The 17,038-nt window shown below is 38.0% G+C and overlaps 3 protein-coding genes across 6 annotated transcripts; 1 reads left to right on the top strand and 2 right to left on the bottom strand.

Moving 5' to 3' along the window:
* The first annotated feature begins 770 nt into the window (after positions 1-770).
* Positions 771-2,111, top strand: LOC108332748 (uncharacterized). Its single transcript, XM_017568056.2, has one exon. It carries the CDS (start codon positions 912-914, stop codon positions 1,989-1,991), a length of 1,080 nt encoding a protein of 359 aa, XP_017423545.1. The 5' UTR covers positions 771-911; the 3' UTR covers positions 1,992-2,111.
* A 2,261-nt stretch (positions 2,112-4,372) lies between these two features.
* On the bottom strand, positions 4,373-7,261 carry LOC108346518 (uncharacterized). 4 transcript variants are annotated; one of them, XM_017585595.2, is made up of 3 exons: positions 7,113-7,261; positions 5,234-6,655; positions 4,373-5,132 (listed from the first exon to the last, which is right to left on the bottom strand). In XM_017585595.2, exons 2-3 carry the CDS (start codon positions 6,496-6,498, stop codon positions 4,562-4,564), a joined length of 1,836 nt encoding a protein of 611 aa, XP_017441084.1. In that variant the 5' UTR covers positions 6,499-6,655; positions 7,113-7,261; the 3' UTR covers positions 4,373-4,561. The 4 variants fall into 4 exon arrangements, with proteins under 4 accessions (XP_017441084.1, XP_052735560.1, XP_017441092.1 ...); XM_052879600.1 differs by having other exon boundaries at positions 5,234-6,485; positions 7,113-7,253; XM_017585603.2 differs by having other exon boundaries at positions 5,234-6,440; positions 7,113-7,237.
* Positions 7,262-8,232: 971 nt separating this feature from the next.
* LOC108346512 (pentatricopeptide repeat-containing protein At2g33680) lies at positions 8,233-12,117 on the bottom strand. The gene is made up of 3 exons (XM_017585590.2): positions 9,948-12,117; positions 9,560-9,642; positions 8,233-9,287 (listed from the first exon to the last, which is right to left on the bottom strand). Exons 1-2 carry the CDS (start codon positions 12,091-12,093, stop codon positions 9,593-9,595), a joined length of 2,196 nt encoding a protein of 731 aa, XP_017441079.1. The 5' UTR covers positions 12,094-12,117; the 3' UTR covers positions 8,233-9,287; positions 9,560-9,592.
* Positions 12,118-17,038: the final 4,921 nt, after the last annotated feature.

The raw sequence follows: 17,038 nt of genomic DNA, 5'->3' as shown, positions 1-17,038 counted from the left end.
TATAAAAGCATATAAGATTTCCTCAACATTTGTAATATAATTATTATTATTATTTGCTTTTATTTAATGAAAATTTTCCACACTTTATAACTATGACATATATATATATATATATATATATATATATATATATATATATATATATATATATATTATAACTTTCTCCCTATCAATTGTTTATATGGGAAAAAGAAGATAAAGAAAATATATTTCAAATAATTCATTTTTTTCAATAATGAGTTAGGTGATTTTTTAAAAATTTGAACATACAAAAACACCTTTATCTTTACTAGTTTTGATGAATAAAAGATAACTACATTCGGTGAAAGCACACAAATCTCATTGCATAAATTCAAAAATTGCTCAAACTATAAACTAAAATAAAAAAAATCCAAATACTTTAATCTCTTAAATTTAAGATACGTTTATTTTTTTCTGTAAATCTAAAATTTATTTTTTTTAATTATCATATTTTTAAAATATTTATTTTAATATTATCATCTTATATCTTCTTTGAAACATAACAAATGATCCATAATCAATTTATAAGATATTCTATTTTGATTTGATATTTTTGTTATCAAATATGTAATCATATATACTTTTTCATTCGAAATATTCATTTTAACAATCAAAATTAACATGCCAAAAGCAATATTTTTCAAATTTTAGAGGATAAAAAATTAATTTAAATTTTAAAAGATAAAAAGCAATCTTAAATTAAATTTTAGATTATATATATAAATCAGAACCAGGTTAACTTCTATTCTTAACCAAAGCTGTCGTCAAAGTCCGTTACTATAACCAATCGTACATCATCTTCTAGGGTTTGTTTCGACCATTGGAAAACCCCAATCGATCACTCTTTCAATCCCCAATTCCACATCACAAACCCTAGAAAATCGTTCCAAATGCATAAAAAATCGCTCCAAATCCTGGTGCAGTCACCGGACCTCGGAATTTCCGTTCAATCCACTACCAATCACAGAACCCTTTCCGATGTCAAGCACCGCCTTCTCCCCCGATCACACCAATCCTTCTACTTCACCCTCAATGGCAAGCCCCTACCCGACGAAACCCTTCTCTCGAGAATTGCGCCTCTCTCCACCCTCTCCCTACGGCCCCGCCTCCTCGGCGGCGGTGGAGACGGCGGAGCCACCGGCGCCGAGTCCCGCGACTGCTACCTCAATATGTACGCTGAGAAGAAGCCAGATAAGGTGGACCCCCACGAACAGCGTCTCTCAAAGTGGCACAATTGCTCTCTCTCAAATGAGCCCCTGAGGGAGCCCTGCGTGATCGACAAATTGGGGAATATATTCAACAAGGAAGCGCTGGTGGAAGCTTTGCTGGGGAAGAAGCTTCCTAAAGAATTTGGGTACATCAAGGGATTGAAAGACATGATCAATATTCAACTTTGTTCGATTCCTGGATCTGATGATGGGGCAAAGTTTCAGTGCCCCGTTGCGGGGCTTGAATTCAATGGAAAATATAGGTTTTTCGCGCTGAAAAGCTGTGGGCATGTTTTGAGTGCCAGGGCTCTGAGGGAGGTCAAGTCTTCGTCGTGTTTGGTTTGTCACAAGGAGTATGCCGACGTTGATAAGATTGTGCTCAATGGGACTGATGAGGAGGTGGCGGTTCTGAGGGAGAGGATGGAAGAGGAGAGGGCTAAGATAAGGGAGAAGAAGAATAGGAAGGTTAAGAATAGTGATGATGGTGTGAGTTTGGAAGGGACTAAGTTGAGTGGTACCAAGCATCGTGTTGATGTTAAGGCTGTGGAGAGGGTTTCAGCTAAGGTGGAAGGAAAAGGGAAGGTTGCTAATGGTAACGTTGGTTTGAATGGTGCTGTTGCTGCTGCGAAGCGTTTCAAGGCTTCGGATTTGGCACCAGCGAATGCTACTAAGGATGTGTATGCGTCCATTTTCACTTCGTCTAGGAAGTCTGAATTTAAAGAAACATATTCTTGTAGATCTCTTCCTCTTGGTAGAAACTGATTGAGGAATCTGTGTATTGGTGTCGCTACTGTTTTATTGTTGAAGAATGTACTGAATTTTAGATTGTTGTATAAGAATTTGAGTTTTCCTCTTATGAATTTACTGGTTTCATTTCCATCACATTATTGTCATTAATCATACTTCGGAAGGAGTTTTGTTAATAACATCTATTATTTGGAACGAGAGAGATTTTGGAATTTGTACTCGTTGTTTTCCTGTATTTCTGATTATATACCGCTTGCGCATTATTCGATAGATAATGTTTAAGTGATAGTTGCCATATAAGTTGGGTTAAGAATTGAGCATGCTATATTCAGGATAATTATTTTAGTTTGTCATGAATGACAGTTTGAGTAGGTCAGTGATGTCTCCATAGTCAGTAGAGAGCATTGCACTAGTATTACCCTTTCTTCCTTGTAGATAAGGAATGTGAGAGGGCCTTTCCAAGCGATTATAGAGAGCTTATTCCAATAATACACCATAAATTCTCAGTTATTAAGCTATTAAAAACTCTTTCTAATTAATCTATCATTTAAACCTTACATATCTTCTGTGAGCTTATTCATTGCTAACACCTATAAATGAATGACATGTTTGGATCCTATATTGGAATCACAATGCTCATTCGTTGTGTATCAGTAAGGCAATTTGACTTCAAAACAACTGGTGGATTTTCTGTTAATGAAGTTTGTGCAGGATGAACCTGTCAGATGGACTGGTCGTGTGCAAGGTCGTCATACTACAGTTTTATCTGTAGAATTACACGACTTTACGATACTTATGAAGAACCGTGGTTTTCATCTATATACTTATGCAATGTAAATTTAAAAACTAAACGCATTGTTTTAGTGGTGTGGTGCTGGCGCAAGGCATTTCAAGGCCAGCTTTTGCCCCCAACAAATGGTGTAAAGGATGAGCGTGCATCCATTTTCACTTAAAAGGCCGAACTAATAAGAGAATTTTTACCTTTAAGTCTTGGTGGTAGAAACCAATTGTGTTCAACTGTATAGTTCATACTCTAAACAAATGATTTGTGGTAGAAACCAACATATCAGTGTAGTTTATTTGGAAGAGATTTTGTTGATAAAATCTGTTTATTATTTGGCCTCTTGTTTGGGAGGCGGAATTTAGATGAAAACTTGTACTCATGGTGCTCACGTAGTTAATATTAAGCGAGACATAATCTAAGTTGGGGTTTGAACGGTTGAATCTGTGACATTCCAGTTGATAACTTTTGTTCATAGTTTTTGTGTAGCAGTACTGCATTTTCGTTGTAGATGAGAAATGTAATTCAAAAACTGCACTTATATTGTACTGGGTTATTTCCTTTTCGTCCTTGAATGAATGATGCCGTATTTAGACCACGGCCCCCGTAATTCATATATCAGCATAACATTTTGGATCTCCTGTTAACGAAAGAAATTTCTGTTGAGCTTTGACGGCATGGTTATGTATAAAATGAAAAACAGTCCTCTTGTTAACAACGAAATCCACTTTAAATATATCTATGTAACCTAAATCTTTGTTGCGTTCAAAGAACATAAAACTGAAAGCTAAACAATTTTTCACAGCTTGTTCGCAAATTTTGTGTTGATGAACCATAATCAAAATGAGAAGCGGAGATGTAGAGAATTCAAGAATTCTGGAAATAATCAGAGCTTGAAAATAAGACAGAATTGCTGGCTGCGTAAGCTTTAGGTAGTGTTTGGATAGAAAATCTGAAATGCACGAAGAACATACAAAGGTATGACATAAAAGCAACACATCACTTTTCGTACACTCGAATTAAATGATAGGTAAGTAGAAATAAAACACAAGTTTGGAAAGCAGCACAAATATAATAGGGTGGTTATCATTCTAAATTACTTTTCACAAGCAAAGATAATGGTATGAGCTTCGGTTTGAATGTATGCCCACGACAACAAAATTTACGACATTGTACCTGTATAGCATTTGATTAGAATCGTTGTAGGAGATCGATGCTTGACCTTTGCGGAGGCACAAAAATAGCTGATAAAGTGTATTAGTGATATTAGTGAATAACATACACATAAACTTGTGCTTACTTAACATTATCAATACATGGTCTATAATCCACGGATACAAACAATGCATTATCGGTTGTAGGCCCTTGAAAATAGTATAGAATGGCAAGTTTAAATCGTGACAATACAACAAAACTTGTAATAACCTGCAAGATCATTAATAGACGAGGTCTACAAGCGCTTTAAATAGAAGATAAAAGAAACAAACAGAATCACGAGTCATATGATTAGTTAGAATTGCAATGATATAGGTGTTTCTTTTGCAATGGAACTTAATTTACAGCACAAGTAGATGGTTATTGCTCAGCTATGGCTTAATAGGTAAATATCATATTGTAGACTAAAAAATAACAAAATCTAACATATATATTCGTCCATTACTTTTGTGTCGTTACCGAGTGATGGACTCAGAACCACATCACATACTTTATATATTGTACATGATGCGAAGCAGGGGAGATAGACATATAACAATCAATTGTATGCAGTGAAAAGTCAGGTCCAAAAGATTGGAAACACAGTTCACTAAGTCACTACTACTTCAGGATCAGTAGCACTCTTGTTATCAGTGATGGCTTGTTCAGGATCAGCAGCACTCTTGTTATCAGTGATGGCTTGTTCAGGATCAGCAGCACTCTTGTTATCAGTGATGGCTTGTTCAGGATCAGCAGCACTCTTGTTATCAGTGATGGCTTGTTCAGGATCAACACTCTTGTTATCAGTGATGGCTTCTTTACGATCAGCACTCTTGTTATCAGTAATTTCTTCAGGATTAGCAGTCTTGTAATCAGAAATGGCTTCTTCAGGATCAGCACTCTTGTTATCAGTGGTGGCTTCCTCATTGACAACACGCAGATCTGGATAATTTCTATGGTTTAAAGAATGCAACCAAAGAGCAACAGTTCCTTCCTTCTGCTCCGTGGAAGAAATATGGGAATATATGTACTTCATTTTGAACTCCTCAGCTTCTTTCTCATATGCTTTCATTGACACCTCTTCATGGCTATCTTTCCACTTCTGGTTATATGAAGAAAAGAAGCACTCGTCCAGATATAATCCAACCTCAGGAGCAGTAGGCACATTAATGTTCACATCCCTGCGTTTAGGAAAACAAAAGTAGAAAAGTAAATCCAATGAGAATCACAGCATTTCAAATGCAAACTTATAGATAACACAAACAATAGAAGTTGTACTCACTGCTGCAAAGCTTTATTGATAAGTGATTCTGGTGCACAATTTCTCATTATTGCCACTGCCAGCCCTATCATCTTCCGTATCTGATGAAGCATGAAGCTCTGTCCCACAACCTCACACTTTACAAACTCAATGCCCTCAACTACAACAGTAGTGTTAGCATTGAATGAAATAATGTAACGACGAGCAGCAGGGTCCTGTGCTTTTGTTCGGGTGGTGAAGTTATGGAAATTATGAGTCCCAACAAAAAAATTTAAAACCTTATTAAATCTCTCCCTCTCCTTCTCACCGTAACAGAACCTGCTTCCACCAGTAGACTTATCCACTCCGTTCATTTTTTCTTCCTCAATAATGTCTGAATTATTCACAGATTCACCATTCAAAGGCATATCCTCATCCTGAACAGTAATCATGTTCTCAATACCAGTTTCAGGGTTCGTGCCATCAACTAAAACTTCACCCTTAGTATCAATCCCAGACTCCCCATTTAAATGATTATCATCCCCTTTGCTCAGAGAAACTTCCACATCCTCTGCAACTACAGAATCAAGCACAACATCTCTGTTTGATCCAGCGTCAACATCCATAGCTTCAAGTTCCAGATTGTGCTTACGGTTGCCAACTAATCCTACCACCTTTCGGCCTCTCTCAGAACACTCCAAACATTTAACAAGCTCGTTTGTAGATCCCAAACTAGCCATGACAGTCTCTCTATCACGGTGACAACTTGGATCAAGAGCAAACACGGGAATGAGATAGACATACCTCCTCCGGTCACAGAACTTCTTGGCACTAAAAGAACCTGTCACACGCTTGTAACCAAAGATCCTTATCTGAGAGGGAAGGTTTGAATTAAGGCGGTCAACAAGGCCAGGAGGATCAATGTAGAAACGACCGGAGACAACCTGACCAACAGCACTAACACCTTTATCTGTTCTAGCTGAGCGAGCCCAGTCATATCGTTTAGGAATTCCACGATCATGTTCAGGAACAGCTCCAGACACATATAAGGCCTCTTCTAGGTCACCTTCAATGGTCTTTGCACCAGGGTTTTTCTGCATACCCTGATAGCCAACACCACAGTAAGCAAAGAAAATGGCAACCTTACGGCGTTTGTATCGTTTCTTGGTGCCCGGGGCAGTTTTGCATTCTTCATCATCAGAAGTTGTGGTGGACATCTTCAGCTTCTTGGGCTCTGGCTCGTCCGCAGCTAATGGAGGTGGTGGAGGCAGGGATGAAGTTGTCAGCGCTGTATCTGGGTTTTCCATATTATAGAAGTGACAAGAATGACTGGTAGAAGTCAATGTTTTAAAATGTGGAATGTTCAACAACCGGAAAAAGGTACTGGCTCAAGACTCAAGAGTCAATGGCCAGGCCAGGGGACAACTAATACCAAATCACTGACAACAGCATGAGGCCACAAACCTAAACAACAATTTGATTTATTAATTCAGAAATGAACAAGTCCTATAGACGTTCTTTCAGTGCATTTATAGTTTCTACACACAGCTCCGGATGCAATTTCAATTTCTTGAAGTTTTAAAGAACTCGACTAATCACAGTTATCTCTACTTTTTGAAAGCCTTTTCATGTTTTGCAACAAGCAAGTTGAGAGAACAAATAATTACGATCACAACGGCAATAGCGTGAATTATTGCTTGCTGTTAACAGTTGATTTATGATTGAAACCACATAAAAGACTGAAACTATTCAGATAAAAATAGACGGGGGGAAATCCAAAAAGCATGAGATTTTCTTGAACTCCACAATCCACATCCACTTCGAAAATAGCGGGAAAAAATGGCACCTAAATATTATATCATATTTTTTACAAAAGAAAGAGAATAGGATAATGAAACAATGAGCGCAAAAGAGGTATTACCAGAGGAATGAGCGGGAGAACGGTTGAGAATGCTAGCTGGGTTGAACTGCAAAGTGAAAACGTGTGTGCGAAAAAGATGCAACAAATGTTAAACCCTCGTTTCAAGTTTCACAGACAAACTGGGCACGCGCCACTGATTTCTTACATCGGCCCCATTACGGTTTTTTGCATATGGGCCTTAACCTAAAATTGAACGATGGGCTGACAACTTTTTAGGGAATTTTTTTTGCATCCGTGTTTTTTTTTCTGCACCCCCATAAATATTAAAATTCCCACTTTGCCTTTTGGTGTAAAGTTTTGTTGGATTGCTCCTCTGGAAACTTTGTGAATTGTGAAATCTAGAATTTAAAAATGTATACCAAATTACACAATCTAGTATAGTAAATTGAAAGTCAATTTTAATTTTGGATGGTGTAATCTATATAATTTAATATTGTATTTTGAATTACATAATTCAGAAACTCTATTTTAAAAAAATATAATAATTTATGAATTCAAAAATGACTTTTAGATTCACAAGTGACCTCCGTATTAAACAATTCATAAGTCATGTTTTTCAAAAACAAAAACAAAAAGCTTTCGAACTGTAAAATTTCAAAAGCCTAGAAGTCTTTTATTTTAGAAAAAAAATTATGAATTTTGTAATTCAAAAATGTTTTTTTGGAATTACGCAATATGTAAGAAGTTGCTGAAGTAGAATTCGAAGAGTGGGTGGGGACAACAAAGCAGTGAAACCAAGGAGATAATGCTGTTTAGTCTTTTAAAGATCCTTTGGAAGTGCAAGAGAAAACCATAAGGATGCAAAACAAAATACTTATTTTAGTATCGTTGGTATTACAATAATTATTTTATATGCATATAGTTATAAATCATATATCACCATGCCTTCTAAAATTGGCCTAGAGATGGAAATTGATGTATTGTTTGTCTCAAAGTTCAACTTATTTTTTATGTTATTCACTGTGTAACAAAACATCATACGCCGACAAAAAAATGGGAAATACAAATCATACAAAATATGAAAGTCCAGATAAATAGGTTGGGGATATGCTCTAAATACACCCGATTAGTTTGTCTGTGACTTTTAAAGTGATTTATAAGTGTACAACGAGAGCAAAAATATATCAATCCTTAATCTAAACGATTAAAATTGTAGGTACCTTAATTAATTTACATTAGAGGTATATTTTTTATGTCATTTTACATGTATATTTTATTTATAGGAATCAAACCTCAGCCGACAACCTTTCTAATCAAAATAGATAACTTATTTGTAGATCTTGTAATTACACTAATCAGTAAATATTACTGCAATGAACGAGAAGGATGGAAGTTGTTGCCAGTGCTGAAAATTCCTATCTCCAATTACTGCTGTTGGCCGTTGAGGATCGCCCTGTGCATAAAACTCTATGCATAGACAGCAAGTGGATATTGAAGATAATAATGATTCATGGATTCCAACAGCGAAGCAGCAGGCTTTAGCAAAATAAATTTTCCATCGTGTAGTTTTAATGATCTTAGGTGTGTGGAAACTTTCACTTAAAAGCAACAATACGAAAGTCAAGAAACAGAAATTTACCGTTATACCAAATCAGTGTGTACATCTTGAATTTTATGCATACCTCCTCTTTCCAAAAGTTTTCTCTAGGTGCTGGGTTTTACGGTCCATGATGGGGCTGTAGTAATTCTATGTATGACCTTAGGTTTTCTTTTTGGCATATATGACAATATGAGCTTGGTCTATTTAAACAAACCAAAAGAACGCCTAGTCGTCTAAGATCTTGCTAGCACTAATAGCACATTTAGTTGCCTGAAGTGCAAATGACCCAGCGCATTATATAGCTGGAACAGAAGCAAGTATAATTTGTTAATTGACTCTCCGCTTCACTCTTAGGGTCCCACTGGTTGACCTAAGAGGATTAAATAGCTACTGACCTCTTTCTTCTGGTTCCTGATCATGTATGTGCCCCATGAACAGCCTGACCAACAACCTCATGAATTGCACATAACAGTCGCAGCTTGAAACTTTTGGATGTGGGCAAGATTCTGAATCATTGGCTCGTAAATTACCATACTTCTTGATGATTTGACAATCCTCTTTAGCTAACCAACCAGAAAAAAGCACAAGACAGCAACACCAATGCACTAATTGCAACTCAGTGGTTAAATGCCATCCTGGATTGCAATATATCACCATTAGTTTGAGATTGTGATGAAGGGGAAAACAAAAGAATAGTTACAAAATAATGACTTCCAGGGCTGGAGGAAGCAATGCTAACATACAATCTCTAAGATAAAGAAAATTGTTTCTAGATGCAAAACAGAAAAAGGACAAATTACTTCAAAAATATACGTAGAAGCAATTTTCAAATATCTCAATCAACGAATTGATATAAAAGGGGGACCATAATAGGGAGGTTTCTGAATATAATGAACAATAATCTTACATTGGGCATGAGTTGACGATCTCCTCAATCTTGCTAACAGCCACCACAAACCCTGAGTTGTATCTCATCGCTGCCTTCTTGATCTACGTGAACAAGGGAAATGAAAATAAAGTTTAAATAAAAAACTAAGAATTGGAATAAATTATAAAACCAATATATCAAGAAGAAAAGGCAAGCATGAGAAGCAAATAAGGTTGAAGACAGAATATGCTGGTTCAGATGCAGATCGTATTTATCTCAAATTTTCAATACAGTTACTAAGAGGCTTTCTTAACAGTAGAATTATACCATACCCCGAGGTCCAATCCAAACAACAAAAGAAAAAACACTGCATGGAATTACTTGTAAACATTGATTGGTACAGATGGGAACTTTTATCAAATAATACCTTTCAAATCATCACTGATAATTTTAGGAAGTAATGGATCAAGAAGAGGTTGATATCCTTCATCTTTCATTAACTTGGTTAACAGTTTTAACGCCAACCTTATTTCTTCAATTTGTGGGTGCATATTGTCTCCAACAACAAATACATGGGTCAAACTTTTCAACTCAATCCAGCTACAACCAGGTTCTTTAGTCACCCCTCGGGTCTTCATCAGTCCCCTGACACGCTCCACGTCTTCCCATTTTCCTAAAGCCGTATATATACTCGATAACAACACATAAGCAGACGATTCTGGCGAGCCTAACTCCATTAGTTTCTCTCCAGCATAAGCACCAAGATAATAGTTACGATGGTTCTTACAGGCCCCTAATAATATGCGCCACAGACATAGACCATGATCAACCGTTGCTGATTCAATAAATTCTTTTGCTTCATTTAGTTGTCCAGCACGGCTCAAGATATCAACCATGCAAGCATAATGCTCTACTGTAGGAGCAATGTTAAACTCATCAAACATCATCTTAAAATAAACCCACCCTCTTTCCACCAAACCCATATGACTACAAGCAGAGAGAAGATTCACAAATGTGACACTATCGGGCTTTGTTCCCTCCGAGCACATCTCTTCAAACAACTTCAAGGCTTCAATGCCGCGACCATTTTGAGAAAGTCCGGATATCATTGCATTCCACGAAATTACATCTCTAGAAGGCATCCTCCAAAAGATGCGGCATCCATCATCCAAACTTCCACACTTTGCATACATGGCAGAAAGAGCACTTCCAATCGGAACTTCCAAGCTAAAACCATACTTAATAATCCCGGCATGCATTTGCTTTCCCTGATCTAAAGCCACCAAGCTAGAACAAGCCTTTAGAACACTAGCCATAGTTAAATCATTGGGGATAACTCGCCCCATCTGCATTTTACCGTACAAATTCATAGCACCTTCATAATCCCCATTTTGTACATAACCCGTTATGATTGAAGTCCAAAGAACAACATCAGGTTGTTGAATATACTCAAAACCATTCCGAGCATCCCCTATACTACCACACTTCGCGTACATGTCCACCAAAGCCGACATCACATACAACTGCAATTCATAACCCAGCTTCAAGGAATAACCGTGCATTTGTCTCCCTTCCACAATAGCACAAGCATCACTACAAGCATTGATCACCCCAACAAGAGTATACTCAGTGGGCAAAACACCAGAGCGATGCATATCATAAAACAGTTTCAGAGCCTTATCCGCATCCCCACTCTGAGCAAAACCAGTAACCATAGCCGACCACGTGATCGAATTCTTATTCCCCGACAACTCAAAAGTCTTGAGCGCATCCTCCAAGCTCCCACACTTCGAATACATCGTCACGAGAGCATTCCCCACAGAGACAAAGCAAACACCCCCGTTTTTCATCGCAAGAGAATGAACCTGCCTTCCGGTGTCCACAAACACGTGACTCGTCAAAGCACTAAGAACACTAGTGATCACAAACTCTTTTTCATTGTCACTCTCTTTTTCATGACGCAATAGTTCAAAGAGCTGAAAAGCCTCATAAGCAAACTCCTTGGAAGCATACCCAGAAATCATGGTAGCCCAAGAAACCACATTCCTCACAGGCATTTCGTCAAACAGCTCACGCGCCTCCGCAACGAGACCCGTTTTGCAGTACAAGTTAAGAAGCGAACTGGCAACGAAAACGTCATCGGACCAGGCCGTTTTGACGGCAAGAGCGTGGGCCATGCGGCCGGCGCTGGCGTCGGAGAGGTTGGAGGAGGCGGTGAAGACGCCGGTGAAGGTGTGGGCGTTGGGGAGGGTGGTGCAGGCCATCATACGGCGAAAGAGACGCATGACGTGAGAAGAGGCGTAGGCTTGCTGTTGGGAGAATGCATTGATGAGACAGTTCCATGAGATGACGTCCTTGTGAACGATGTTGTCGAATACGAGGTTGGCTTCTGCGAAGTGACCACACTTTGTGTAGAGGTTGATGAAGGCGTTGGCAATGTGAGTGAAGGAGAAAAAACCGTTTCTGAGAATGCGAGCGTGCAAAACTCGACCTCTACGAAGTTCTTTGTTGACAGTGTAGTGAAGGAGAGCACGCAACACTTGCACGTGTTGGGGAGGAAATGGAAGAGGCATGCATCCACTGCTAACAAATGACTGTCTTTGTTCAACTTCACTCATCTGGGTTTGCTTTATCTATCTTATATAAAGATGTAAAAAATTTAATATTTTTATTTTTTTATAATATAATTATTGTTAAAATATAACTGTTACAAAAATATATTTAATTTTGTTAAAAAATATTTATTTTTAATATATAAAGATAATTTCTTTTCACATTTTTCATATTTTAATTTTACCTTTTATATATAATAGGAGGTATCCGTTTTTTAATTTTTTTTTAATAAAATTGTATATTATTTATATATTTTTCAATAATTAGGTCTGTATCTAATTACTTTATTTATATAATTTAGAAAAAATAAATTTTAAATTCTAGATCATTCAATAAAACATCAAAGTGAATTTCTTTATTTCTGTATATTAAAGAATTATATTTAATAAATTTTACAATAGTAGAATGATTTAAGTCATTCTATTTAAAACTTATATTATTTTTACTTATCCACAAAAATCATATTACACTAGGTCCCTTTTCTTATAGTTTTTGTTCTATTTTTTCTGAGAATATGTTAACCCAATATATGATATCATCTTTATATAATACCATTAAAATATCTAATAGGACATTTAGATATTATATAATAATATAAGTTGTGTGTTTATCTTCCTTACAAAAAAAAATATATTACATCTTAATATCCAAAAACACTTCAAAGTTCTATTATATACTTTCAGTTAATATTTTCTCTTTTACAATAAATAAATATATATATATATATATATATATATATATATATATATATATATATATATATATATATATATATATATATATAAAGATATATTTTGTAAAGCCCTGCAAAGTATATGGGCTATTGGGCCTTATTTTTTTAGGCAGCCAAACCCAAAGGACCAAAGGCACCATGACTTTAGAAAGGGTTCCTTCATTTTCCAACTCTGAGCTCATTTTCTAGTTCTCCTTTCTCTCTCTAAACTCAGCTTCCTCCTTCTTGCTCTACTTTCTCTCTACCCTTACACTCATTTGAACCGTTGCATTTTCAACTAGGTGATGTTCTCTCGCTCACGGAGTTGAGAGCTTCCCTTCTATCCGATTAGATTTCTATTTGGACGGGTAAGTCAATTTCTCCACTCTTCTTGAACCTAGGGCATGCAACTTTACTGGTTGCATGCAACCAGTGGTGCTCCTTTTTTATTCTCTGCCTATTCTAGCTCTAAGAGTTGTGTTCATCACCATTTAGGTGGTTGTAGGGCACTATTTGGATTCTCTTTGTGAAGGCACGGTTAGGGCACTCTAGTTGGCTATACTGCTCAACTTCAAGGTAAGGGGAGCTAATTATTTTTCTTTGAATTATTTTTTGAATCTGCTTTGTAAATGAATGCATGTTGAATTTTGGACTGTTGTACGGTACTTTGGATTTGAAGTATATAGGATGGTTTGAATTGAATTGTGTAATTGATGGAACTGTGATTGATTTCTTTATAGTGAGTTTGATGAACTTAACTACTGGATCATGTTAGAAGTGATTTGGAGTGTGAAATCTGTTGTAACTTTAGCTAGGTAGAAAACTTGGTGATTCGGTAGTGTTTTAGGTCCTTTTGGAGAAAGTGAGGTAGTGAATTTGAGAGTTAGGGGTTCTGGGTATAATTGGGCTATTGGGGCAGTCTTAGCAAGTGGATTGTGACTTGTTTGAGTCACCAAATTGGTTAAAATAGGTACAAAGTGTTAGAATTGGGTTTGGGATCCTCTAGTTATTGAGTTAGATGTTTTGGAGTAGAAATTGAGTTGGTTTAGTACATCTAATTCCTATCCAAATGACCAATGCAATACTTTACTTTCATCTATAAACATGTTTCATATCAATATTAGTGTTACAGATTTTAGTTTGTTCATTTCGATATGTCTAAGATGCACCAAAACCAGAAAAATCACGTTGCTGTCAAAAACTGATAAGAATAATCGATTATCTCACTTGATAATCGATTATTTTAGTCAGAGAGTTGTATCCTCTTCAAAGCTCTCGCAAATAATCGATTATCATATATGATAATCGATTATTGTCGTCGGAAAATCATCCAGGACAGTTTTGGGTGGTTTTCGGGGTTTCGGATATAATTTTTAGACGTTCTTTAGGTCGTTTTAGGGGTTTTGGGCCTTTCTGGAACTGTTGGTGATAGTTTCAAAGTTATTTTCCTGGTCTAAGTATGAGTTTAAGGGGTTTTGTGTTGTTTAGTGGGTCTTCTTGGACTATTATTGTCTGTTAATGTACATGGAATGGTTTCATGTGATTTTTGATGACTTATTAAGTTGTTTGTGGTCTTTTGAAGTATAATTAGTATTATCTCTATGTTTGTATGCAATGTAAAAGTGAAAGTATGTGATTTTCAAGGTATGTTTGATGGACGTAATTCCATGGACCTCGCAGGGGGGTTACATGGTGGTGCCTCATGTTGTGATCCACAGTGAATTCTCTTGTTGAGATTCAAGTATGTGTAGAATGATTGCATGGTAGCTCAGTCTTGGGGGTTTTCCTGATGCTCCAATGGTCTTTCATTCTCAAATAGAGAGGATTGATCCATGTGGTGAGGAGTAGCAGGAGGTCCTAGTCTTGGAGGCTTCCAGTATGCTCCAGGGCGCGGAACGGACTAACCTCGTGAGTGTGGTAGGGTGGAAACTATTGTCAACGGCTTTGCAAAGCAGTAGAGGCCACCACGAGTGCATAACTCGCCATAGCTCGGTAATCATTCTAGTCCGGACGAGTCGGTTTATAAAGTAACAAGTCTTGTGATGTCATCTTACCATGTTTTGAGTGACTTTTGCATGTCGTGTGAGGTTGAATAACATGCTTTTTATATCTAGCTCACCCTTGCTTGTTTGTGTGCTTGTGTATGTTTCTTTTGCGACGATCATCCACTTGGGTGGGAGCAGATGGCGAGGAGGTTCTTTTGGAGACGGCCTTGGAAGTTGAGGACAATGTTGCTGCCTAGTCTCCTTAGGATGTTATCGATTATTGTCTGTATTTTGAAATACTGTTTACCTTTAAGTTTACAGTTTAGATCTTTTTGGAGTTGAAGTTTAATTTCTGAAGTTACTTTGAGGATGACTGTAATCCTTAATTATTCTTGACTGTTTTCCTATATTATGCATGATGACATCTTTATTATATATAATTTTCTATATAATTGGGATGTCACATATTTAATTTTATTAACGAATAAAAAATGACTTTACATCTTAATCAATTTATAAATTTAATAACTTATATTATAACATAAATACTTAAAAATCCAGACACATATAAGATAACATCTATATTTTATATCATTCTAAATCAAACAACAATCATAAATATCAAAACGTATCAACTAACAAATTATATAATACTTAAAGGCTTAATTTATTTCATTTGCAGCATCAACTAGAAAACATATGCAATTTCATAATACAATTCAATCAAGTCAAATTAAAACCCTAATTTAACTTCCCATATCATATTTCATTAGACAAATAAATCACACAAACAAAACACTATACAAGCATACAATTGACAATTTAAAGTATTTACAAGTTGTACCAGTAGGGACCGGGCATCAAACAAACCGAACGTCCGCATAACCATAATGGTCCAATCACGCTACCTTACAGCTCGTCATCGGGAGGGGTCGGGCGTGATTGGCCGGATATCCGTGAGGGCTTGGCGAGATCGTCTCCCTTGCCTCCAATTCGGATATCTTCTCCCTTGCCTTGGCGAGATCGTCGGTGAGGGCTTGGTTTGATCGGAGGAGCCCGTGCTCAGAGCTTCGTTGACGAGCAACCTTCGTCTTTAATTGGCTACACTCCTCCAGGAGCCGTTCCTGATCGCCCCGGGCGACAGCCAGACGGTCGCTTGCATCAGCTGACTCCCTCTTGGCCTTCTGTAGGTCGGCCTCCAGTTGTTCGATCCTCTTGTCATAGTCATCGTGGGTCAGGATCAATTGCTCCATGGCCGACTGGAGGGAGGCAGAGTTCTTCTCGGCCAAGAGTTCAGCACGGACGTCATCCACCCCTCGGCAATCGGTAAACACTTTCAAATACCAGGCGAGGAAGGCTGCTCGGGTGGACATTTCCAACATGGCGTTGGTTAGCTCCACCTCAGAAAGCGGCTCAATTAGAGCTCGCTGAAAAGAGCTCATATGGAATTTTGTCCAGTCACTCATGTTGAATGTCGGGTTAAATATCCCGCCCGGTAGTGGCGCTGAGGGGACCTTCTCCTTGCCCTAGCGGGCTTTCTTCGAAGCCGACCGAGATGACGAAACTTCCTTGTCTTTGTGACCCTCGCCTACAAGGTCTTTCCTTTTTCGCACCAAGGGAGCAGCAGAGGCGGTGGCCGCCTCAGAAGACGGATCCACAAACACGACCTCAAGGCTTGGGACGGGATCTACACCAGGCGCCCGGCCTGCGGGAACAGGACCCCTAGTCACTTCGACGAGGGGGGACGATTGTGGCTGCGCCACAAGTACCGGGGGCAGTCGGCCAGTTGAAGAGGACCGCCTCACGAGAGGAGGGCGATGAGCGTTTGGCGCCCCCTTTGCCCGGGCCGATGACGAACTGGCCCCGGCTCGCTTCCTGGAGGCCAAGAAGTTGGATTGGCAGGGTGCAGGAGCCGTCATGAGATCTGGGAAAAACAAGAAAACTCATAAACGTTAAGGTCGACATACTAAAGAAAAATGAATGCAACATAGTAATACCATACCAAACGCTTTTCGTTCACAATCCTCATGACGAAGGCATTCGACCAAGTGACGAGCGGAAATTCGGCATGAGAGGGCGTTAATGGTGCGCACGGCCTCTAAGTCGGCCGGACCCAACACTCCCATGGGGAACGCTTTTATTTTCTGGGGTACCCTTGTCCAGTAAAAAGGGAACAAGGGATTCCCCGCGGAGTCATGGAATTCATGA

Source organism: Vigna angularis, chromosome 1 (genome assembly GCF_016808095.1).
Source record: "Vigna angularis cultivar LongXiaoDou No.4 chromosome 1, ASM1680809v1, whole genome shotgun sequence".
Lineage (NCBI taxonomy): Eukaryota > Viridiplantae > Streptophyta > Magnoliopsida > Fabales > Fabaceae > Vigna > Vigna angularis.
The sequence above is the reverse complement of the archived record's forward strand: the minus strand, read 5'-3'. Positions and strand labels throughout refer to the sequence as shown.